The following is a 25,504-nucleotide window of genomic DNA, read 5'->3' on the forward strand; positions in this document are numbered from 1 at the left end:
TAGATCTTAATTTGAGCGCAAATAAACTTACTGTGTTACCAAAAGGGTTTGGTAAGTTGACTTCTTTGGAAATATTTGAATGCAGCTATAATTTAATTACTACATTCACAACATTTGACGATCAAACAAATATAAAGCAACTGTTTCTTGGGTACAACAGAATTCAGAAAATAGAAGATAATGCATTTGAAAAAATGCAATCCTTGGTTTCTCTAAGCCTTAGAGACAATGCCATTGCAGAGATTCCCGAAAGTTTTACTAAACTTAGAACATTAGAAAGAGCTGATCTTTCTAACAACTCTTTGTCAACTTTGCCAAATGCTGTTGGGAAAATGAATTTGAAGGCTTTGACACTAGATGGAAATTCTATGCGTTCTATTCGGCGTGATATTGTAGACCGTGGCACTAATGCTATTCTTGCGTATTTAAAAAGCAGACTTCCTGAAGAAAAAGTTCCTGATGAAGAAATTAAAATTCCTAAAAGTGTAAGTAAAGTAAATGACATAGATCAGCAAAAAAAGATTCAAGAAAATAGTAAGGCAGTGACTGACCAATTTTTAATTGCAACTACCAAAAACCTATCATTTTCAGGTGGTTCAGGAAGCATCCCAAGTTCGTTTTGGCTTCCTGGTGCACAAATATCAAAAATTTCCATTCAACACAATGGCTTAACTGTTTATCCATTAGAGATAATGAATTATGCATCAACTCTTTCTGAGTTGGATATATCACACAATAAAATAAGTAACATTTCAGACTCTGTCAACTTATTAACAAAATTAGTTTTTTTAGATTTAAGTCACAATGTACTTTCTTCACTGCCGAGTAGCATCAGTCAGCTGGAGCACTTATTAGAACTTGTGCTATCTTTTAATAAGTATTCATCAATACCGCCTTGTTTGTTTAAGTGCAAAAAGTTGCAAACATTGCTTCTTTCAAACAATCAAATTACTGATATCGATGTAGTTGGATTGCTAGAGATGAAATGTTTACGAACATTGGATTTATCTAATAATAATATTGCTTGTGTGCCCCCTCAGCTCGGTAATGTTGAGTGGCTGCAGTCATTAAATCTCGATGGAAACCCTTTTAGAAATCCAAGGGCTCAAATTTTGATGAAGGGTACACAAAACCTTTTAGCGTATTTGAGAGATAGAATACCTACATAGTTATGGAAAAAGTTAACAAAATTTTTTCAGACTCTTAATAGAATGCATAATCTATAGGCATTAAAAATTTTATTTGTGTACATCTTGTTAGAATAATTAGTAAACAAGAATAAAATAATAAAAAGAAAATTAGTGTAACTTTAAAAGAAAATTGAATAATATTTATAAGTAATTTTTTGTTCAGAGTTCAAAAAAATATTTAACCTCCTTGCTAAAAAACTTTTTTTTTGAAACAGATGAGCTAACTTCAAGTTTGTCTTTGAAGGTATTTTTATGCCTATACCTAAAAAATGCTTTGCAAAAAGTTGCAGTGTTTAAAGCATAATGAAGAAATATACCTCGTAACCTCCCTCATATCTACATGTGAGGACATTGAGTAAATAAATTTAATGTTTTATTATTTTAACTAAATTTAAATTCATCGAGAGATGTTTAATATCATCGAATAATACTTATGAGGGGTCTTCCATAAAGTACGTATGCATGTATGGAAGGAGGGAGGTTACCCAAAAACGTGCAAATGCATACAAGGGAGTGTGTGTGTGTGTGTGTGTGTGTGTGTTAAAGGCAGTGAGTACGTACGCCGTTTGACAACCTCAATCTCTCCTAAAATTTGATTTTATTTTTTTAACATAACTATTGAATTTCTCAAGTTAAAAAAATCAATATTGCGTATATTATGCAGCAGAGAAATGTCAAATTAACTTCTTTACTTTTTAATGTCTTAAAAACTTATGAGTTGGTAAATAAGGGGGTAATTTTTATGTTTTTTATTATATAATGCGTACGTACACAGAGGAGGAGGTGTCTTTGAAAGGCGACAACTAAATAAGTGCGAATGGCGAAGGTGCAAACTTGCATAAGTGCAAACTGGCATACGTACAAAGTAGTTGCAAAAAACTGGCGTAAGTGCACCAAAAGAGTTTGCAAAAATTGCATAAGTACTGTCAAAAGTGCGAATCAGTTGTAAAAACTAGCACAAGTGCGCCGAAAGAATTTGTAAACATTGGCATAAGTGCAAAACAGTTTTAAAAACTAGCATAAGTGCGAATCGGTAAATAGTGTAAATGTGACTGGAGTTCATTTTTATAGTGGGTCGTGCTCCTGGAGCTCGAAGCTTTTATCTTGGAAACAAGTAAACTTTACTCAAAATTTTGAAAGCTTTTAAAGTAATTTAAATTAAATAATATTTAGCTTTTTATGTATCATAATATATAGCTATTAATGATTTAAATCGCGGTTAAACGCTAGAAAATTAAAAGGGTTTAAATTTATGTCGCGCCTTATAAGCGCAACTTAGCATAAATAGGCCTAATAATCGTACGGTATATATGCAGAAGTAGGTACTAGTTTGCTACTGCATATATACCGTAGAGTATTAAACCTATGAACACTCAGCAACTACCAGCAAAACCTAAGTTGCCTCAGTTATTGTCATCTTTTTTTATGTAACTGAAAATATTTTATGTATATATATACTTTTTCCTTTTATTCAGCGATCAAAAAAATATATGCGTTAAATCTATTTATAGTTTGACACCAATATGGTCCCTCTATGCTGACAAAAATGAAAACACAGACGCTATGACAAAGCAGTTGTGTCACTAAAAGTTACTTTTTTTATGCTGCCTTTGAAAGGATTGGTTGATGGTGCGTTGACTGCTGCTTGTGAATGCGCATTCCATGGAATAACAACTCTATTTGTTGCGTTTAATTTTCTCCACAATTTGGGAACTTCGCCAATTTCGATTGAACACTACTAGATATGCGAAAAAGGCTTTGCAAAGGTAGTTGCACATTTACTAAGGACCCGTGGATGTAAGCCATAGCAGTCATTTGATTTTCTTTCATCAATTTAGTTCAGGCACTTTTGTACTGCATCAATAGAAAAACTTGTTGGGTTGATAACACAAATTGCTTTAGTACAATTTTTAAAGGTTGGCTTTGGACTTAGCTCATGGACTTTCGGGGTCCAAAAAAAACCGAGTAAAAATAATTATTCAACAATGATCTTATATTGCCTGTGATGTTGCTATTAGCTGTTTCTAGCAATATAATAGTGTTCCTGATGCTCTGTTTGCTTCGTACATGTACATATAAGCGTTTAGGGTTGCTTTTGGACTCCCTTGGCGATTTCTCTTTGTAGTTGTGCCTGGAAAACTTCACCGTTTTAGTAACGTTTTTGTATTCGGTGCAATGTGATTCTTTGAGTAATTTGTGCAACCTGCTTTAATGAACTTGGTCCAATAAGCGCGTTAAGCCTTGACCGTTTTAATAAGATCTGGTATTACCTATTGCTCCTGTTTTTCAGTGAAGAGAGAAGTAATTGGTGGGATATGTAGTTTGATGGATTCATTAAACACGTTTAGTTGAAGCTGGTTGTTATCGTTTTCATTTAGATTTGTGAATTCTGTTTTCCAATCGACAGCTGCAATGTGCGCGGACATCGATGCACATTTGCTCGGCTCCAAATAATTAGAGGTTATAGCGGCAAAGTAGGTGAGTTGTCAAGACCTCGAACAGCAAGTTGACTTTCATTGAAGGAGTGTGTCTGGCCGGTTGGAGTGTTGCCGAGAGGGTCACCTTGTTTGATGAAGATAGCACGGTCTGGTTCATTCGTTATGATCAGGTCAAGTGTGCTAGTGGGCTCCACGTGTCAACTACTACGGTACGTTGGGATATATTTATAAGATATAAAACATATTATAAACAAATTAAAAAATATCTATTTCTTTAGTTCCATATTGAGGTTTTATCCTACTTCATTATTTACGTTTAATTTGCCTACCGTTTAAATATACGGTTTTAGTATTCATGAAATTTATTTTATTGATCATTAGCCAATTGTTTAGATAAAAAATCTATGAAACTTAAAACAGTAAAGGTAAGAATAACCTGCGCTATTATTAAAGCATTTCAAATTAACTTAGATAACAGTTTATTTGATATCTTTAGCAATGAGTTGAACTTTGAAAGTGTTAACAGAAAAAACAAGAGATTTTTTGTCTCAAAAGTACATTTGATGCAACAAAATGGTGCCGACTCTGTCGGCATTTCCCAGCAAGCATTTGGTCTAAAAAAGAAGTCTTTCAAGCGTATAAAAATGTCTAATAAGTTTAATAAACGTATTAAAAACGTCTTTTTAGATCAAATGTTTGCTTCAATGGAGATGTCTATCAGGGGTCAGGCGTTGATTTTTATAAAATAAAAGATTGATTCAGCGTAGGGATTGTAACATTTTATTTTTAAAGTCATTTTTTACAGTTTATTGACTTCAACTATTTCCTTTATCATTTCTTAGATGTAGTGGTAATATTTTTAACAATTATTAATACTAGTTGTTAAAATTATAAATGTAAATTATATTATAATAAACTATTAATAATAATAAACTATTAGGCAAACAAAGCTTAGAAAAGAAAAAAGCATAATAAAAAGTGATTTTTAAAAAAGAAAATTTTTTGGATGTCAAACAGTCGGACGTAGAAAAAACAGACGGCCTATTACTTAAGTCTAGACGTCTGTGAGACCTCGAGCGCACGTCCCCAGAACAACGCGTTCCCACTGGGTAGGTGCACCAAGAACGTAATGTTCTTTCATAAAACTTAATGGATTTAATTTCAATAAACTTAATGGATTTAATCTCAATTAAAAAAAGAAAATCAACTTTTTGATATTTTCTATAACAATTAAAATTTTAAAATTAGTTGTTTAAAACCAATCCCTTCTTAAATTTTTTTTTTTTAACAGTAAGTTTTTTTTTAACAATAAGAATAATTTTACGGCTGCAAAATTAATTTTAAAAAAAGAAAATAATTTCAACTTTGTTAATGTAATAAATCAAATTTATCTATTATAAACGACATAGTAAACTAACACTTCCTGATTTGTAACATCGCAAAAGTTCAAAAAATGAAGAAAAATGTGTTTGTTTATTTGCTCAGCAATTTATTTGACATCGTCAGTTTAAAATTCAATTTTAAGTTGTGCGTTAAAAAAACTTTTTTTGCTGTCAGTTTAAATTTTTTTATTTTTTAAATATAAAAGCTGCATAAACATAAAAAAACGACAAACTGAATTGATAATCATAAGTGGTTCGTTGAATCATACTACAAATGCAGTTAACTATCCTTCTGGTTTTTGCTGTGGTAATCTATTTGTGATTTATTTTTTAAAGATTATTTATTACTTAAACTATTTCCCAGCTTATTTTTATATTAATGTTTTCATTATTTATTTATATTATTTATCTTAAAAAAATTTTATAAAGTTATTTATTTTGTAACTATTTTACGACGCTTATTTTTTTTATATTTACCTCCCAGACTCCCCAAAGCTCCAGAGCTCTAGAGGGTGACACTACAGTTGATAAGGTTACTTAAGGCTACATTTTAAAGAGGTTACATTTATAGAATTGCATAATATATTAAATGCTATTATATAAGTTTTCATTAAATAATTATTATTTTAGTATAAATTATATAATAGCTATTATCATATAAATTATTAGCAAGTAAATTTTTATTAAATATAAAAAGGGCGGGGAGGGGTTGGTGCGGCGCAGAGCCTCCTAGCCGTAGCAGGGGGTGCGCCAGTGCTGCGCCTTGACTGGGGGAGGGGGGGGAGGAAGGGATAACTGATCCTCTTTTAGAGGAGAAGAAAACCGAAGGTTTTTTTTATTCCCTATTTTTTAATGAGTTTAATGATTTATAAAAGGTAATTCGTTAAAAGTGTGCATATGGGAAAATTTTTAAGAATTTCAATTATTTGATCTTCTAAAAGAAGAAGAGTAAACTAATGGAAAGTTATTTGGCTCATGACCAGAATATAAGGGTTCGTTTCCTATCTCTTTATTTTTAGATTAGAACAATTTTCTTTTGATTATGGAGAAATATAAGTATGAGAATTTTTTAAACATTTACTCAAGAAACAAATAAATTAGTAAAATAGGTTTATAATTGTTTTGTATCAGGTTAAAAAAAATATGTTAATATGTTTTTATCCTAAGACGCATAGTCTTTTACCTAAACAAAAAAAAATTATCAGCTGTAAAGAAATTTATACAATTAAAGTAATTTAGATATAAAGTAATCATAAATTTTGTCTAATCAAGTGCCAGCAGACGCGGTGATACTTAAGAAATAAATTTTTATAAAGAAATAGGTTAAATGTGTATATGATTAAAATTGTAAAATCAAAATTATTGATTTGGTAAAATATACAATAAATATAAATTTCAAAAATTTTATGAAATAACTAGAAACTTGAATAATTTATAATTAAACAGGTTTAGATACCCTGGTAATCTTTTTGTTAATAATTAATCTGAACAGTATACCTAAACAGGTGAAAATCAAATACTTTGGTTGTTTATTTTTCTAATTAGAGAAGTATGTAATTTAATTCGATAATCCGCAAAATACCTTACCTTTTCTTGAAAATACAAGTGTTGCATGGTGTGTTGCATGGTTGCATGTTGTATTACATGGTTGTCTTCAGCTCTAACTTATAGTTAAAGCATAACTCTTAAAAAAATTAATTAAATATTATGGCCTTTATGAAAAGGGATATTATGTACTACAATAAATATTATAATATAAATTTATATTTGGATAATCAATGTAAAGTGATATTAAAGAGAATTTAATAGTGATTAGAAAAAAAAAAAAAAAAAAAATATATATATATATATATATATATATATATATATATATATATATATATATATATATATATATATATATATATATATATATATATATATATATATATATATATATATATATATATATATACACTAGTGGCCATTGAATTAAAGCCACTTGATGATTTTGCTGTAAAATGAAATATGTATAAAAAAATAAGAACAACGTCATGCCATTCGGTTTGTTTATATATGACGTCATTATTATTTATGTTATGCATATTATACACGTGTTTGGCTTAGTATTTAATTAAATTTCATGATTTCTTGCTGAAAAACTATAATGTTGTTGTTGCTTATTTTAGTGTGATAATGGGGAAAAAGCCAGATATTAATGATTTTGTCAAGGGGCAAATTGTAACATTGAATGCTGAGCGTTATTCTCAGCGTGATATTGCAAAGAAACTGAAGATTTCTAGAGGTGCCGTTGAGAATGTTTTAAGATCTGGAGGTGTTTCACGACGTTCCAACTGCAAGGGAGTACAAAAAACAAATCATCGTGATGATCGTTATTTGAAGAGCATAGTTGTGTCTAGTCCGCATACTTCTTCTGCACGCGTTGCAAGCCTAGCTAGTGACAGGGGTATTCAAGTGAGTGCTAGGACTGTTAGGAGACGTCTGTCAAACGACTTTGGTCTTGTAGCTCGCAGACCAGCGAAGAAACCTCTAATCACGAAACAACAACTCCTCCAGCGATTGAAGTTTTGCCGTGCGATGAAAGACAAGTCAAGGGAGTGGTGGGAGAGAGTCATGTTCACAGATGAAAGTACCTTTCAGCAACTACGAGGCCCTGGTTACAATTATGTCAGACGTCTTGCCTCTCAGCGATTCAATCCCAAGTACACCATCAAAACTGTCAAACATCCACCAAGCGTCATGATCTGGGGTGGCTTCACAGCAAGTGGTCGGTGTGGACTGCACATCTTCGATAAAGGGGAAAAGGTCAATGCCAAAAAGTACTTGGAGGTTCTTGAAAGTAAGCTTCAAATCCACATGAACATCTCAGGAGCAACAATTATGCAACAAGACTCAGCCCCTTGTCACACCGCAAAGATTGTCCAAAAGTGGTTTTCAGACAACAACATTGAACTTCTTTCCAATTGGCCATCAAATTCACCTGATCTAAATGTGATTGAAAATTGTTGGCAAATTATGAAAAGGAAAGTTGCTGCACATCGTCCTACATCATAAAAAGACCTGAAAGAGGTTTTGAAGCGTGTGTGGACGACAGAAATAACACCGGAATACTGTAGAACACTTGTTCATAGCATGCCTGATCGCATTAATGCTGTGCTTAAAAATAAAGGATATCCTGTGAATTACTGACTTTTATTCATCGTTTGAGCTAGAACTTTATTCAGTGTATTGTAAGGTTAAAATTGCATTTGATAATATGCCTGCTAGACCTTGTTGCTATAGTAAACTGTGTATTTTCCAAAAATTTGCTGCTGGCTTTATTTCAATGGCCACTAGTGTATATATATATGCGAAAGTTTTTAAATAATTAAAAATATAAGGTTTTAATGAATAAGAGCAAATATTAATAAAAATAGCCCATCGCCTTGATCATAAAAGATAGAGTAAGTCGTAACATAGTGGGGAAAGGGAACTTTTCCCTGTGATTTATAATCCAATCATAAGTGAATTTTTCTTTTTTTTTTCTATTTTAGTAATTATAGGGTGTTTGATATGTATTAATTCTTTAAATCCGAATCATTCTATTTTTTGATTAGTAACAATGTTTTATTTTTTCTTTTGCTTTATTTATTAATCTAGATTTAGAATTTTTATCACTATTATTAATACTAATATATGTAGGAGATATGTAGTAATTTTGTTTTTATTTGTAATAATGATGCTAGATATAATTCAAATAAAAAAGAATTCCAACATTCATAATATAATTACTATAATTTTAACTATTTTAACTTCATTAACAATAAAAATTATTAATAAAGATGTATTTTTACCTTATTATTTAAACAACGATTTTTTAAATTTTAATTTAATAAATTATTATAATTTTCATAACTTAGCCAGGGGCGTTGCGTAAGAAAATTTTAGGGGGAGGGGGGGAAGAGACCTTGTTTTTCCTTGTTATTTTTGTCTACTGTTTGATTTTAATATGAAGTTTTTTCAATTGAACCCATCGTTTAACAAGATGTTCGGGGTTAACTCCTTTACAAAGTAGCTTGACAAAGTTACTGAGTTGACTGAAAGAACGCTCATTTGATGCTACACCATAAGCAGCTGTGATTACAAAAATGCATAGTTTATGGGCTTGTTTCAGTATATCCTTTAACTTCACAACATGGTACAAAATGTCTTGCAGTGTCTTAGCTGGTGTCCTTGATGACTTAAAATCTGCATTATCACCTTCTTCTAAACAGATAGCTATCAAAATATTTATCTGGCTTTTCAGCACATGAACGTCTGGAATATGATCCTTGTATCTAGGAGGAAAAAGTTTGTTTGCTTTTGTTAAGTTTTCAATACTCAAATTATCCTTTTTTAAAAGAAAACTAAAAATTTTATGATAGGGGGAAATATTTCCTTTAATGCTGCCGAGTTTTCGATTAAACTCATGGCTAGAGAGTCTATGACCTCTTTGAATTCTTTCCAGTAAAACGCTTTCATTTCCATTGCTATTAATCTATGGTGTCGTTAGTAATCGTTTTCTGCATGTGTAATTTCCTAGAAAATGTTACTGCACTTTCAATCAAATTATTCATAGCATCTGTATTGTTACTTATATTTTGTATGTTCTTGGCAGTACTTTCAATAACATTAATACTGTCAATGACATTGAAGTTTGGACTTTCTGAGATTTCTGAAATATTTTTATCTTCTTAATAATATTCTTCATGAAGAAAAGAGTAATAATGAATTCAAAAGTTGTAACTTTTTTCAGAAGTCCCATTGCCTTAGTTCTCGTGTTAGTATCAAAAATATTATTAATTGAGATGCTCTGAAGAAGATCACTAACCTTCTCTAAACACTGATTTAAAGCATCAGCAGATTTCGCTCGTGCGGTCCATCTTGTTCTAGACAGGTTTACAAACTGTATTGCACTGTCAATGTCTTCAAGTTTTTCTTTTAAATGACTAAATCTTTTTGTGCTTGATGTGAAGAAAACATGCAACTGTTCGAGCACATTAAACAATTCTCGTATTTAAGTATTAACATTGCAGGCATGTTTAAGAGCAGTGTTTGTTCTGTGGTCTTGACAACGTATGTAGGGTACATTTTGGCCAACTTCTTCTGTTAAATACTTTTGTACTCCTTTAAATTATCCAGACATTGAACTCGCGAAGTCATACGACTGAAAAGCCATCTTTGATGTGTCAATGCCTTCCTTATGTAAAGAAGATAAAATTAGCTCAGCCATTCATTTTCCAGTTTTATCAGTGCATTCGGCGGATTTCAAAGCCTTTCCCGAATCTCACCGTTTTTACTGGCTGTTCTCACAACTATACTCATTATGTCCTTATGTGACATATCGGGAGTAGTGTCGGCAATCACGGAAAAAAATTGGAGCTGTTAATTTCATCAATGATCTTACTCTTTAATTCAGTTGCAATTAAACTAATCATTTCATTTTGAGACAATGGACTCGTGTATGTAACTTTATATGGACGAACGGATCTTCTATCCAGACTTTTTGTGTGGGATTGTGGCAAGAGATAAGATTCACTATTGCAACAAAGTTACCTTGATTAGCAATCAAGGTAACTTTGTTATCTGTCCGATTCCCTAAACGCTAGCCCTTGGCTTTCTAAAGTCTTGCATGTATCGATAAGAATTTCGACAGTTTTTCTACTCTGCACCTCTATTTTTTACTCTTCTATTAGAGCAAGTCTATTAGATTTATCAATAAGGTGATCTGTATGTCCTTTTTTCATAAGAAAGTGACAATACTCACTTAATGCAACTTTATGTGCTTGAGAGGTAAAGTGCGCCAGAAGCTTTCCAAGTTTGTCTTTCCCATAGCTTTTCATCTTGGACCAAGATCTCACCCCAACATTTATCCAAGCATCTTCAGTTTTTCCCTTCTTTCCAACACCCTTGGGGAAAAGACGGCAGACAAAACAAAATTTGTATCCTTCTGGGTGCTGTATTTTAAATGTTCAAATTCTTTGTACCACTGGGGATTAAATCTATTTTTATCGTCACTTGGGAAACTAGCAGGTTTAGTTGGTGTGGCCCTAACTAGATTAAATACGATTTTTGATAATCTGTAATTGTATGTGGACGTAAGCCTGGGTTATGGCTCATCAATGCTGATGAATCTGATTTGTCAATTTTGAGCTTTAATATCGAGTTTTCTTATAAAAGCGTTTCCCATTTTCAAAACATTTTTAGACATTTTCACCACAGAACATGTTGCATTCACAATTTCAATTGCAACGAATTTTTCATCTACGAATTCTTCTTTACAATATTTTTTATAAATGCCATTAAAATCTTTAAGATTATCTATTAAAACAACCAAAATCCCCATGAGTCCAATTTGTTAATTCACTGCTTACTTCAGTAGTATCCAAGTTAATAATATTCGTGTCATCCTTTTTATCTCGGTCAGGAAACTGGGTTAAATGGTCTGATTTAGAATTTAATTCTGTAATTTTCTCTGCTTGTTCATGGACGACAACATACCCCGGGTTTTTCCCTTTGGCATCATTATCTTGAATTTTTGAACTTGCACCCTATTCAAACTTTTTATCAGAAGATGTTGTTTCTTCTTCTATGGATATACCACACGTTGAAGTCGATGTTTCAATTATTATCAAGTCTAACTTTGTATGTTCACTACTTTGTATTTCATCATCCACTTCGACATCGTTACCAGCATTCTGAGGTTCCATTTTTCGTTTAGTTTATTTGTCCAAGTCAAAAAAGAATTAGATTTTTGATGGATTTTCGCAAATGTTTTAGTTTTATTTAACTAGAAAATATTTTTTGATTTTATTACCGATTTCCCAACTGTCCCAACTCGTGGCAAGGAAATTCCCAACTTTTCTCTTTTCTATTTTCTTGGAGGGGAAGACTCCCCCCCCTACCCCTCCTAGGCAACGCCCCTGAATTTAGCTTTATTTTTTTATTCTAAATATACTATAAATTTTATACTAATATGTATTATTTTATTAATTGGAATGATAGGAGTAATTGTTTAACAATTATTTATAATTCTAATTCAAGAAAACAAAAAATATTTATTCAACATTTAAGAAAAATTGATGAAATCAAATTTGTTCATCTATTTATTTATTAGTTTTCTTCTTAGTTTTGTTGTTTTAATTTTTTTCAATTCTTATTTCTTTTAAATCACCCAATAAAGAAAAAGTTTCTATTTATGAATGTAGTTTCATCCTTTTCATTTAACTGGTATACCATTTTCTATAAGATTTTTTTTAATTGCTATTTTATTTTAGGTATTTGATTTAGAAATAATTTATTTATTCCCGTGATAAGTAAATTCAAATTTAATAGATTATTATTCACAATCTATTATTTATTTATAATTATATTAGTTATAGGATTAAAAAGTGGATTAGAATGAGAACAATGTTTAATGAAGCAAGATTATTTATACTAACCTATGATAAGTTTTAATTAGTTTTAACTTGCTGAAGCTACGTTCTGCACTTGCAACAGTAACTGGTAAAGTAAGAATGATTCGTAACGCAATAACTAGATTGGGATAAGTTTCTTACAGCTCTTCTTTGAAGGTCATGTGCAGATTTTAGGAGAGCATTTTTTCCCTCCTTTATAACTATGACAAATTGTTTTAACTCCATTTCTAAATCCTCAAAATCTATATCACCAAGCTTTATTTTCAAACTTTTTCAATATACAGACAGAGAAGACTCTCAGATCGGTAAAGAAATTTTCAATGCCCAATACTTCTGCAATTTCTGATGCTTTAATACGTGCTTCGGAAAATCCATTTTTGCAACACTCATTAAAGAACTGCATTTGTTGCCTTAATTTCACTAGCTAATATGCTGAGAGAGGTTGCAGAAGACTGAAGAAGCTTACTTGATTTGTTGATTTGAAATAAAACGTCATATCAAATAATGATTGATAGGGTAACGCGGGGCAAAATGAGACAGTTCGCGTTTATCATGATGCCAGCCCTACAAATTAATATTTGCAAGATTTATAACTATGCAGTTGATTTCAAAAACTATTTTGTGTCACGAAAAATATATTGAGTCACTTTGAAATAAAAAAGTTGAGTAGAAAGGGAATCATTTCATCCTTCGGCTTCGCGAAAATTACGAATTTTTAAGTGTTGTTATTATATTTTTTCCTAGCCTTTTTTTATCTCACAGAGTGGAAAAGCTTTTTATGTTTAAAGTTTTTTTTTATTAGAATCTTTAGGCCTTTTCTTCTATTATTTCCATTCTTTGGTATTTTATTTCTTCAATAAAATAGTCAGGAAATTAGGCAATTCGATGCCAACATGATGCGGGGCAAAACGAGACATATGTTTGTATTTGTTTTGCCGATATCTAATATTATGTTTATTTAATGTTTTACATTAAAACAACAAACATAGCAAATATTAATATTTACGTGCTGTAGATTTAAATTTTTTATACTGTATTTACTTACTTTTTATTTTATTAATTGAAATGTTTAGTTGTTATCCAATATAGAATTATGTTTTATATTTTGTTAACTTATGTTTAAACATAATAAATATTTAATCAAATTGAAGCAAATAATTGCCTGATGTTTATATTTACTATGTTTGTATTTTATAATCTTATTGTATTGTATATATGTAATTGTAATGTAATAAAGTAAGTAGTATATAAAATATATAGTAAGCAGATTTAAGCATATAGGTTATTGCCGTAAACTATTAACAAAATACAATGAATTTTATGCTTACTTTAAATACATAAGTTCAATATATGCATGTATCTAAAACTGATCGTAGCAATTTTTCTGAGCAGAGCATGTTATTGGCAATCGACTCCGTAAAATTAAAGAAAATGTCACTGAGAAAAGCAGCTTTGACATTTAGTGTAAATAAAGAAGGATTCAAAGAAAATTAAAGAATTTAGAATCTTGTAATATTCATAAAAGATCACTTGGTTCATTTAAAAAAGTATTGCCAGATGATACTAAAAATCAATTAGTTAGCTACATTAAAGAAATGGATTCAGTTTCTTATGGATTGTCGATAAGTGACATTCAACAAATTGTCTTCCAGTATGTAGAAAAGTATAGCATAGTTCATCCATTTAATAAATATAATGGTGTTGCAGGAAGAGATTTTATAAGTGGATTTTTGAAGAGACATCCAGACCTTTCAATAAGAAAGCCTCAGGGGTTGTCTTTAAATTGTATTTATGGTTTAAACCGCAGTTCTGTGAACATTTATTTCAAGAATAGAAATTGTTATAAAAAAGTACAAGTTTGAAGCTCATCAAATTTTTAACTGCGATGAATCAGGCATTACAACTGTACATAAACCTGTTAAAGTTATAACAAAAAAAGGGAAGCATTATATTTCTTCTGTAACAAGTGGTGAACGGGGTGTAACAACAACCGTTGTTTGTGCTATGAATGTAACTGGACTATTTGTTCCGCCAATTATGATTTTTAAGAGAAAGCAAATGAAATTAACTGATCTGTTCATGGAGTATATAAAATAATTTACTAAGTACGCTAGAGCTTCTATAGAAAATAAAATTATTTTAATTTTAGATGGGCACAAAACTTATACAAAAAACATTAACTTGTTGGACTTTGCAAAGGCAAATGGAATAGTTATTATAACCTTACTACCTCATACTTCTCATAAGTTGCAGCCACTTGATCGAAGCTTTTTTAAACCATTAAAAACTTTTTATAATATATTATGTGGATCGTGGTTTCGTGAGCATCCTGGAAGAAAGATAACAACTGATCAACTTGGAAGTATATTCTCCAAAGCCTATAATAAGGCTGCCTCTGTAGAAATTGCCTGTTCTGGCTTTCGTACATCTGGAATTTGTCCTTTTTGTCCGGATATAATCCTAGACACTGAGTTTAATGATGACAAAAGATCTAATGCTATCTTACATAAACCTGATAAAATCGAATCACAAGTTAATTTGAGAACCTAATTACCATTGCCTTCAGGATCTTCAGAAAATATTGATTTTAATATAACACCATGCTTTTCTAATATTGTACCAATTCCTAAGATCATTTTACCACCAAAAAAGGGATAATAACAACATCACATTACAGAAAATCACAATTTAAATCCTCTGAAAAATCAAAAAAGTTAAAAGAGCGCTCTAAAAAATCAAAAAAGTTAATAGAAAATAAAAGTGCATTAGGAAAGGGTAAAGAAGAAGTTAAAAGTTTAAGTGTTGAAGACTGGGAATGTTATGTTTGTAATGGTTTATGGAGTAAGGCTGCAAAAGGAGAGAAGTGGAGTCAATGTTATAAATGCAGACCTGGGCTCATTAGGACTGTTGTTCGTTTCAAATTACTGGTCAAGCAATATGTGATTTATGTGACTAGTGACAGTTTGAGTATAGCTGTAATATATTATAAAATGTATTTCTTGCTAATCCTCTTAAAGATCTGTTTTGTTTATCTTTATTTATTTAAATTACTAAAAAAAAAATCTGTCTCATTTTGCCTCGCTATGTGGGACAAAATGAGACAGGATAAGTGCTGTCAATAAATGATCTCTGGTGACCAAACCACTGCAGTTTTGCAACTCATATCTTGTAAGCTTCAAGTAAGATGGTAGAAGATTTGAAAAATATCAAGTTATTTTCTCAAAAGTTATTTTTTCAAAAGTATTAGATAAATTAGGGCTTAAGTGTCTCATTTTGCCCCTCGTTATGTTAAGAAGAAAGGCCATGTTTGTCAGCGATCGTATTTCTGTGGCTGTTGCCCCATCTCTCTTTTCTAAGGCATGTTCTTTCAATCTTTCAAGTGCCTGTAAGATTTCTTTTAAATAATAGCGAAGTGGTTTGACAAAGTTTATTCTACTTTTCTATCTGCTATCTGATTGTGGTTTGACAGAAATTGCCACGCACAATTTTAAAATTTCTCATCGAGAAGGAGACGATGAAAAGAGTGTATATAAACTTGAAAGTACACCAAAAAAAGAAATTGCGCTGATGGATGACAGTGCACCATCAACAATAACAAGGTTGAGTAAATGGTTTGCTCAAGGAACTTATAAGGTCTTAGGATTTATTTCCAGAAACCTAGCTTGAACACTTTTTTTCTTTTCTGTTCATATTAGCACCATTGTCATAAGATTGATATCGACAGTCTAAAATATTTAGATCCCAATTTTTCGCTTGATTAAAAAATGCATCAAAAAAACCTTTTCCAGTGGTATCATTTACTGTGAGATATCCAAAGAAATTTTCAGAAATATTGATACTACTCCAGGAGTACATGTTACTGATCGCAAAATAATACTCATTTGTTCTTTGTGCAAAACGTCTGGCGAACAATCTAAAATAATAGAATAGTATTTTGCCTTTTTTACCCAAGAATGATTTTTGGATTCAATCTCCTTGGCTAAAAATCTAACAACTCGTTCTGTGTGTCATTTCTCAAATAGTGCTCTTTGGTTTCTTTGTCCTGAATTCTTTGCATAAGCTCATTGAGAACGGTATCGTACTTAGTCAGTAATTCAAACACCCCGAGAAAGTTTCCATTGCTCTTTGAACCAATGGCTGTGTCTGAACCACAGAATGCAAGATTTATTGCAGAAAGAAATAAGGTAACGTCGAGTATCCTTTCCAGCACAGCCCTCCAAATTATCCGCTCTTTATGAAGACGCTTTTGTTGTTGCTCGTCTATGGTAGCTTGATTTGCAATGCCTGCATTACCAAAATTGAGAAGAAAAAAAAATTAGGAAAAAAAAAGTAACAAAGCAATAAACTAAAAGAAATATCAGTTAACTTTTTCGTAAAGTCATCCAGTGTTCAAAGCACTTGAAATGTGCACTGCATGTTTCGTGTTCTTATAGTTTTTTTGATTAGCCTTCCCAAGTGTTCATTCCTTGTCGGAATGGTGAAAAGGTTATCCCAAAAAGTTTGGATAACTTCTTCACCATTAATTTCTTCAACAAAACTTCTTCAAAAAAAAACAAAAAACTTTATTGCTATTCAAAGAATATATGAGCTATGTTCGTTTAAAGGTTTCTCCATTCTTCATCTTACGGTTATAATAGTTCATTGAAAATCGTCTTCTTTCTAAATTGTATGGAAAATCAATTTCAATCTTTTTGAAAAGATTTTTAACAATGTCACACCTCTGTGCGTTAGAAACATCACCAACCTCTCAGAAGGATCATCACTGAGAAAAATAGGTGGAATTATTATGCCATTTGATGCAGACTCACATATCAAACTATCTGACTCTACTCTAGTATTTAAATAATGACAATCAGTATTATTTGTAATTTCCGTTGGTATCGAAACACTTCCAGGCTGAACTGCTGGTTTCAAAAAATGTGTTTGTTTGGGGTAATTTATGATTTCCTCCCTGGCTGCAGCTTTCTCTCTTCTCTTAGTGGCACCACTTTTCACTTTCACTTTCACCACCTTTCACTTTTCACTTTTTTCATACCAATAATTATATTGTGAAAAACTAACGAAAGATAATTATAAGTTTTTGCAAACCTTCTTTCATTGTTTGTTTTTTATGATATAAAAAACCAACAACGCATAATAATAATAAAAAAATTAATTCAAAAGTGCATAATAAGAGTCCATATTATTATAGACTTATAATCATATGGGCTTTAAAATAAACAAATGTTAAGCGTTACAGTTTTCCAATCCTTTACATTTGTTTCTTTAAAAACAATGTCTTAATGATTTAATTAAATATTTCATAGTACTAAAGTAAAAGTAATAAATATAGCATAATAATAAAATAAAATATTACCAAGATAAATTGTGAATTGTCGAATTTATAGTTTATAAATAAATACAGTAGAATCCCGTTAACTCGGACTCTGAACGGGTATATAAATTTTGTCCGACTTAAGGAAATAAATGTCCGAGTTAAGGAAAGCTTTCGATATGTATAGAGAATTCAAGGGGAATTGAAAACTTGTCTTACTTAGTAAAAGTCCGACATATCCAGGGTCCGAGATAACGGGATTCTACTGTAACCTTGAAGTATGCAATCTAAATACAAATAATAATATATTCGCATATAATCATAAAATAAGCGAATTAGAGAAGTATATTTCTTCACACGATAGGCTGCTGTTTAATGGTTTCTCATTAACGGTTTGACAGATTTTTATAAAGCTTGCGTTTTATAATAAATTCGGACCTCGGGAGTGTTAAACAATTTTTCTTTTTTTTGTTATAAAAATATTTTTGCTTTTTTTACGCTTGCATAATTTGGGTAATATCGTGATTAAAAGGCCAAGTTTTTTTATTAATAGTAACAGTAACAAGATATATTTAAATATTTTTATTATAAAAAATACAAAATAATTTTTTTTTTAACTTTTGAAAAGGGCTCCCAAAAATGCTGCCTGCCCCCCCCCCCTAATTGGGTGTGGGTGTGGGGGAGCCTAGCTATGGCTCTGTTCTTGGCCTTGGGAAGATAAACCACATTAAAAAAAATAATAATATTAATAAACTAAGTTATTTTTTTATAATTTTAAATCTTAAGAAGTTCTAGATGTTCCACTGGTTTCTTCCATTGAATAACCTTTATACTAAACTACTTTTTTAGTTTATTTAGTTTACTTTATTATTATTAGTTATTTTACTTTTTTTAGTTAGCCAAAAAGTAACAAGATGTAAAACTGTAAGGAAGAATTTTATGATTTATATCATTTTAAACAATTCTTTATAGGGTGTTGCTCAGTCAAAAAAAAGATGGAGTCATAAAGGTTTGATTATATCTTTTAAACTTGATCATATATATATATATATATATATATATATATATATATATATATATATAATATATATATATATATATATATATATATATATATATATATATATATATATATATATATATATATATATGTTTAAACGTGTACTTTTGTTAAAGGAAGAGTGGGGCACTACGACACACTTTTGGTTTTTGCTTCGTAGCAATTTTTTAAATCCACCTTTTTTTTAGGCTACTAGTCCAATTTGTAGAATAAATTTATACCTACCAAATTAAATTTATAGATTGTCAAAATAAAAACAAGTTTAACTTGTGAGACTAATTGAATTAAAATTAGAAAATTTGTTTCAAGGTACCCCAAGGGTGGTGTACCTTGATACACACTACGAGCATCATCAAAAAAAGTAAATAAAGAGTATAAAACGTAGAGAAAAAGCAGATTTTTACATGGAAGATAAACAAAGTAATAATTGTAACCCAAATAATACATCCAACAGGCCAAATCACATTTCAGAAAATCAGATAATTTATCGTTTTAAATGTCATTCTTAAGCGTCAATAAAAAATGGATTTGTCCATTTTTTATTGACGCTTGTATTATATTTACAAAAGTCTTTTAAAAATTGCCTGTAAATATTAAACGAAATGATTTTTAAAATTGTTAATGACACAATGGAGTACTATTCTACAGTTTTAGGGCCCCCATAAATGCTCTATCAAGTTACCCCATACTTGCTAATAGAAAACAATCGCTTTTGTTTTAGTATCAACTTATATTTTCAATGATTTTGTTTAATGAAGTAAAAAGCTTATGGATTGTAGTTTACAAAACAATGTTTTTTTACCGATAGACACATTGAGTAAGATATCTTAAAACTTATGAACTTTAAAAACTAATAAATTACTATCGAAGTTTGTGTTTTTTTGATTGTCATCAAAAAACACAAATTTTGACCCCTCGCAGGCCGAATGATGTCAAATGGTATAATTTTTTTTCAAAACATAACCCTAGTAGTAACTGTTTCACCACCTGAAAGTGGTTGTCACAATTTTTAAGATGCCTCCACTGTTACAATGTTTCATGCTGCCCCATGTATTGTGGTGCCCCACTCTTCCCTACACCTTAAGTTTTAGATCGGAAGTTTTATTTTTTGTTTTAGATTAGAAGGCAAAATTTTAGCAAAAAAAATATTGATGCTGGTTTTATTTTAAGCTGGTTTTATTTTAAGGTGGCTTTATTTTTCCTATAGTTTTTTTTATTTTAGAGGGAAAACTGAAAACATGCGATGTAACATTTTGCGCAAATGGTCAAGAATGTGTTGAAAGCAATAACAAACCAGAGTGCCGATGCATTCAATCGTGTTACGAGGAAATTTCATACGTATGTGGAAGCAATAGAAAAACATATAACAATAAATGTGAACTTTATAAAGATGCATGTTTTAAAAAGGAATCAATAACGTTAGTGGCAACAGTTTCTTGCGAAGAAGGTTACAATTTTTTGACAACTTTATTTTTTTTACTTCTTATACTTTTACAGATTTAATGCATCTGCGTTTATGTTGACCGGCAAATTAATAGTTTTTGATTTTCTTGTGAAGTTCCTTGTAAAAAAATGGTCGAACAAACAAAAAAGGTTGCAAAGGTTCTTTAAGAAGGCTTGAGCATCTTTGTCTAATACTTGTTGCAGAATCAAAAACCAAATATGAAACCAAATTCTAAAGAAACAAATAAAAAATGTTAGTATAGTATAAATATAACAAACATTTTTGTGTGTAAATTTATAAACAAATTTAGGTAACTCATTTGGAAATTGAGGGGCCCTTTTGCAAACGTTAGGAGTTAAATCCAACCCACTAGCCACGGCACTAGATATAGCATATATTATAAACTGTTGAAAATTTTTAGCGTGAAAATGCAACCTGTTTATTTATAATTGCACTTTTAATTTTATCAGCTTTTTTTGTATTTAAATAGTTAATCTTTTTTTTTCAACAGATGACAAGATAAAAAAAGATAGAAGCAATGAAATTGAAATGGATGATAGCAAACCAAAGCCTGGTTAGTCAAAAATATAGTTAAAACATTGTTATTATTACGTTAATATGTTACTTTGTTGTTGTATAGTGGCTATGATCTTGAAATAATTTTAAAACTATCTTTAAGAAAGAGTTTAGAGAAGAATGATACATCCTAAATAACGTAATACTGAAATTGGGAGGTGCAAGCTGTTTTATACATAACAAATGATGGGTATGGGCAAAAAGTGACGGGTGTATCTATACATAAAAAGATTAAAAACAAAATAGAAAACTTTTTATTTCACCTTTTTTAAGATAGGTTTAATTTTGGTTTCCAAAACATCTAAGTCGATAAATCATTAAGATATAAACTAAGAGATAAATCATTAATATGTCTCTTACGAACAGATAAACAAAACATTTTTTATACTTAGTGTGCAACTGATAACAATAACACATATCTCAATCCTTATATCAATCCATATATTCAATCCTTTTAATACAACTTACTTCATTTTTATCAAATTCACTAATAAATGTTTGAGCTTCTTCTTTGAAAAAAATTTGTTTATTAGCTATGTATATATATGTTATTGCATTGTATATATATATATATATATATATATATATATATATATATATATATATATATATATATATATATATATATATATATATATATATTTAGTCGTTTGTATTCAAAAAGATCGTGATACTATGAGATCAGTTATCATAAATCATTTTCATCAAAAAACAAACTTAGGTGACAAATCATATATGATTGAACTTCAAAATCATTATAATGCCATTGACAAAAATAATGATAAATCTTTGGAAATACATGAGTTTATGAACCTAGTAGAAACAAAGAAACTGTTGTCTAATGTAAGTATGTTGTCCAATGTATGTAAGTAAGTATTACAAGTTTTTATTACAATTTTACTTCAAAAATATTTAAACATGCATCAGCTTTTTGTTTCAGAATTATGTTTAAAGACTTTAACTCTTTAAGACTTAATAATTTTCAATAATTTACTTTTAGGTTACTAGCAACTCTTTATTAATTGGAGCATGTATTGTGGAGATAATGGCATTGACAGATGATAACTTTGACTACAGACTCGACTTTGAGGAGTTTGTAAAATGCATAAATCCTAACTTTCATCCTCCTCATGATAGTAAAATTTTCATTTTAGTTTAAAACATGTTTTTTAAATATAATTTGAGAATGTAGACATATTGACAGAATGACGGCATAAAGACATAACAACATAAAGACACGATGTCATAAAAACATAATATACAAAGAATAATCTCGGTATATTTCAAGTTTTATTTATTCTCTGTCAGTACTAAAAACAAAAGTATTTAGTTTTAGGTTTAATTATAGGTTGTGAGTTGGAAGGTAGAAATTATGATGATGGGGATGATGTTTTACAAGAATGTAACACCTGGTAAATTATACTCTCTATTTTTGTACCTCTTTAAAATAAGAATATATATATATATATATATATATATATATATATATATATATATATATATATATATATATATATATATATATATATATATATATAATACGGGAGTGAAAATTCAAAAGTCAAAATTCGTTTGCAAAAGAATGTACTTTTTTACTAAAGTTGCTGGCTTTACTATTAACATTGAACTAAAATTAAACAGTTTTTAAATAAAGTTGCTGGCTTTACTATTAACATTGAACTAAAATTAAACAGTTTTTAGAAAAACATGGTTAGGTGGAGAATTTTTAGTTCAGCTGGCCAAAATAAAATGATAATTTGAGATAATTAATTCAAACGATCAAACTAATAAATTTTTAGGTATACTACTTAAGAAAAATTCGTGAAGTGCTAAATGCTCACAAGTTAAAATAGTTATAGCGTACTTTTGTTTATGTTTAAATTTAAACAATATTATGCTTTAAGTATTTTTCTATTTTTTAGATCATAAATAACAAACAAAACGTTTATTGCATTACTTTCATGTAAAAAAAGTGTTGTTAAAACAGCTTAAAATTTTAATAATAAATCAAGGACCAGATTTGTGGACTTATTTCTTCCAAATGACGGAGAGTAAGGTTTAAAATTTTAAATACAAACTTTTAAATGTGATGTAAACAGTTACTTAACTAATTGAAATAGATTTATTTTAAAAGAAAAACAAAGAAAATGATAAAAAAGAAAGAATTCTAGAAAACACTTTTTCAAAACGGTTACAGTTTTATCCTGCTAGTTTTAGCGAGTGCTTGCTTTAACAAAATAACAACAGATACATGAGTGTTTAATTAACATGAGATTAATTAACATGTTATTATATGTTTAGTTAACATGAGATTAATCTTCCCATCGTATTAATCAGAAAAAGTGCCTATTAGAATCAAGAGATGATTCGAAGGAAAGTTTGTTTTCAAAAAACTCAGAAATATGCTTTGTAGAATTATCAATAATATCAAGTCAATAAGAGATATGAAAGAGATACGGAATAAAAGACTTCGTTATTGTTGATAAGCTACCAATTTTTGCAGGTCTCTTCTGCAGATCTCGTGTCCAGGCCAAACATGTAACTATTCGAACCCCGGAAACTGAGTATAATAGACACTAATGCTTAGATCAATACGCAGTGTACACCAACCGCACTTATAAAAATCCTACGTAACACGGAACTTTTAATTCTTTTATATTTTATAGTTTTTGATGGAATCAGCTGGTCTCTGAAAATTGGTTTTGAAGATATCAAAATAGTTGCCTAGCCACCCAAATGGTGAAATAACGCGACGTTAGAATTATCTTTTTTTTATCTCCACATTTTTGAGTTTTAAAATAAAACGATTTAAAAAATAAAAACATTAAGAGACAACATACATTTTTTTTTTATAACATGTTTTTTCCGCAACAATTTTACTTATGACTAAGGCTTCAATACAGTAAAAAAAACATGATTCTAGAGTATATAACACTATTAATAACTAGATATTTTTAAAAAGTGGAGATAGAATAAGGTTATTCAAATGTCGTGATAAGCCAGAATCTAATTGAGGTAAGAAGTTCGAGCGTTTGTTTTCTTAAGAAGAAACCAATATTAAATAAATTTTCATCAACCAACAAAGTAAAGAATTTTTACATAGTCGCAGCACATGTGGCAGGTTGTACTAGATTACAGGTAACTAATAGCTGGCCGTTTGTAACCTGACTCGATGTTGCCACTAAGTGCATCACTCAGCTTATTGTGTTATATATACTTGTATAACACTGGGTACAGTAAACTAAATTGTAATAAAATTCTTTTGAAAAATCCAAATCCATAATTTTTATGGTAACCGAGAACCATGAGTAATTAAGCTAGCCCATTATCATCGTTTTTATAATAAACAAGACCAAACATTATTTAGGAAGTAAATCATTAATATATAATTAGTCTATTTGCAGTTAGAATTGACATAAATGTTTTATTTTTAAGATCTTTCTACACTTAGAGTTTAACGGGATATAACCAGAGGTGATTGTACAAATATAGTGAGGGAGGGAAGAGAATCCTTAAAAAGTACCAACTGTTTCCTTGAAAGAAAAAAAGAAAGGTCCTCAAAACTAAAGTTCATCCAACTGAATTCTGTCAAATACCCGGCTAGCCAACTAAATTTGTAAAAAACCAACAATAACTTGAAAATCATCTTCCTTGGGGTGTGGAACTCCCTCCCCCCAATCCCCGAAAATCGCTTTTGGATATAACTGTAATACATTTTTTTAAATAATAAATTATAATAGAAATTATAAAATAAAGTATTTATAATAGACATAACAAAACTTGAAAGGAAAAACTAAAAGTAAAACTTAAGTAAGTTCTCTTGAGAGAACTTACATAAATATTCTCTTAAGACAGTAAAAGTTAGAAGTAAAATTCAAAAGCTCATCAATAGAATAGGATGTTGGGATTGTTTTTTCAGAAGTTGCTTGGGTTACGTCTTTTTAATGCCATAATGGTAAAAACTCCCGGGTTTTGTAACATTTACCTATTTTCCACACAGAGTTTCTTAAAAATATAAAGTTAATACATAGTGTAATATTTTATTTTGTTGTATGCTAGATATTTTTTATTTTTTTATTTAGTAAATGTGCCTGCGGTAAATGGATTTGTACTTCGAATATTTGTCCAAAAGTAAGTTGTTTTTAATGAGTGTAAAATTGTTCTACTAAAGAATGAAAAATACGAAAATTATGAAAAATATTTTTCAGACATAATATTTTTATTTCCACTCTGGAACAAATACATAGTGATAAAAAATGTTTACCTTTTAGATTTAAAGAATGCAAGTCAAAGCTTAAAACAATGTTTAAAAGAAGAAACTTTTTTTTTTTTATCAAAATTGTACGGAGAAATATTTTTATGTAATGTATGCTTAAATAATTTATGGTTATATTTTTTTACGAAATGGAAAATTTCGTATTGTAATACCAACCATGATAATTTTCTTCATGTGTTCGCCAAACTACAAGCATTTTATAACTATTGTTTCCACTTCCGTTGTAGTAGTGGTAGTAGTAGTAGTAGTAGTAGTAGTAGTAGTAGTAGTAGTAGTAGTAGTAGTAGTAGTAGTAGTAGTAGTAGTAGTAGTAGTAGTAGTAGTAGTAGTAGTAGTAGTAGTAGTACGATAACGCAGATTTTGACTTGATTTATTTAAAAAGATTCAA

General features: G+C 29.9%; 2 protein-coding genes across 2 annotated transcripts in view; both read left to right on the forward strand.

The window, feature by feature from the left end:
* The window catches only part of LOC100202490 (leucine-rich repeat-containing protein 40), a 1,996-nt gene extending 698 nt beyond the window's left edge, over positions 1–1,298 (forward strand). Inside the window, exon 1 of the mRNA XM_065787535.1 lies at positions 1–1,298. This exon is cut by the window's left edge and continues 698 nt beyond it. Within this exon, the coding sequence (XP_065643607.1) occupies positions 1–1,169 (1,169 nt within the window). The 3' untranslated portion in view covers positions 1,170–1,298.
* A 3,828-nt stretch (positions 1,299–5,126) lies between these two features.
* LOC100213704 (follistatin-related protein 1) lies at positions 5,127–25,220 on the forward strand. Its single transcript, XM_065787536.1, has 9 exons — positions 5,127–5,317; positions 18,733–18,769; positions 20,043–20,267; positions 20,776–20,838; positions 21,487–21,683; positions 21,841–21,976; positions 22,189–22,252; positions 24,923–24,971; positions 25,112–25,220. The coding sequence occupies exons 1-9, from the start codon at positions 5,285–5,287 to the stop codon at positions 25,115–25,117; spliced, it is 810 nt and encodes a 269-aa protein (XP_065643608.1). The 5' UTR covers positions 5,127–5,284; the 3' UTR covers positions 25,118–25,220.
* Positions 25,221–25,504: the final 284 nt, after the last annotated feature.

Source organism: Hydra vulgaris, chromosome 01 (assembly GCF_038396675.1).
Source record: "Hydra vulgaris chromosome 01, alternate assembly HydraT2T_AEP".
NCBI classification, from domain to species: Eukaryota; Metazoa; Cnidaria; class Hydrozoa; order Anthoathecata; family Hydridae; genus Hydra; species Hydra vulgaris.

Bases quoted from the DNA above. Each gene is read 5' to 3' on its own strand.
- LOC100213704 (XM_065787536.1), top strand. From the start codon at position 5,285: ATGCAGTTAACTATCCTTCTGGTTTTTGCTGTG. The intron at 18,770-20,042 runs GTTTGATTATAT...TTTTTATTTTAG, and splicing joins AAAAAGATGGAGTCATAAAG to AGGGAAAACTGAAAACATGC. The intron at 20,268-20,775 runs GTTACAATTTTT...TTTTTTCAACAG, and splicing joins AACAGTTTCTTGCGAAGAAG to ATGACAAGATAAAAAAAGAT.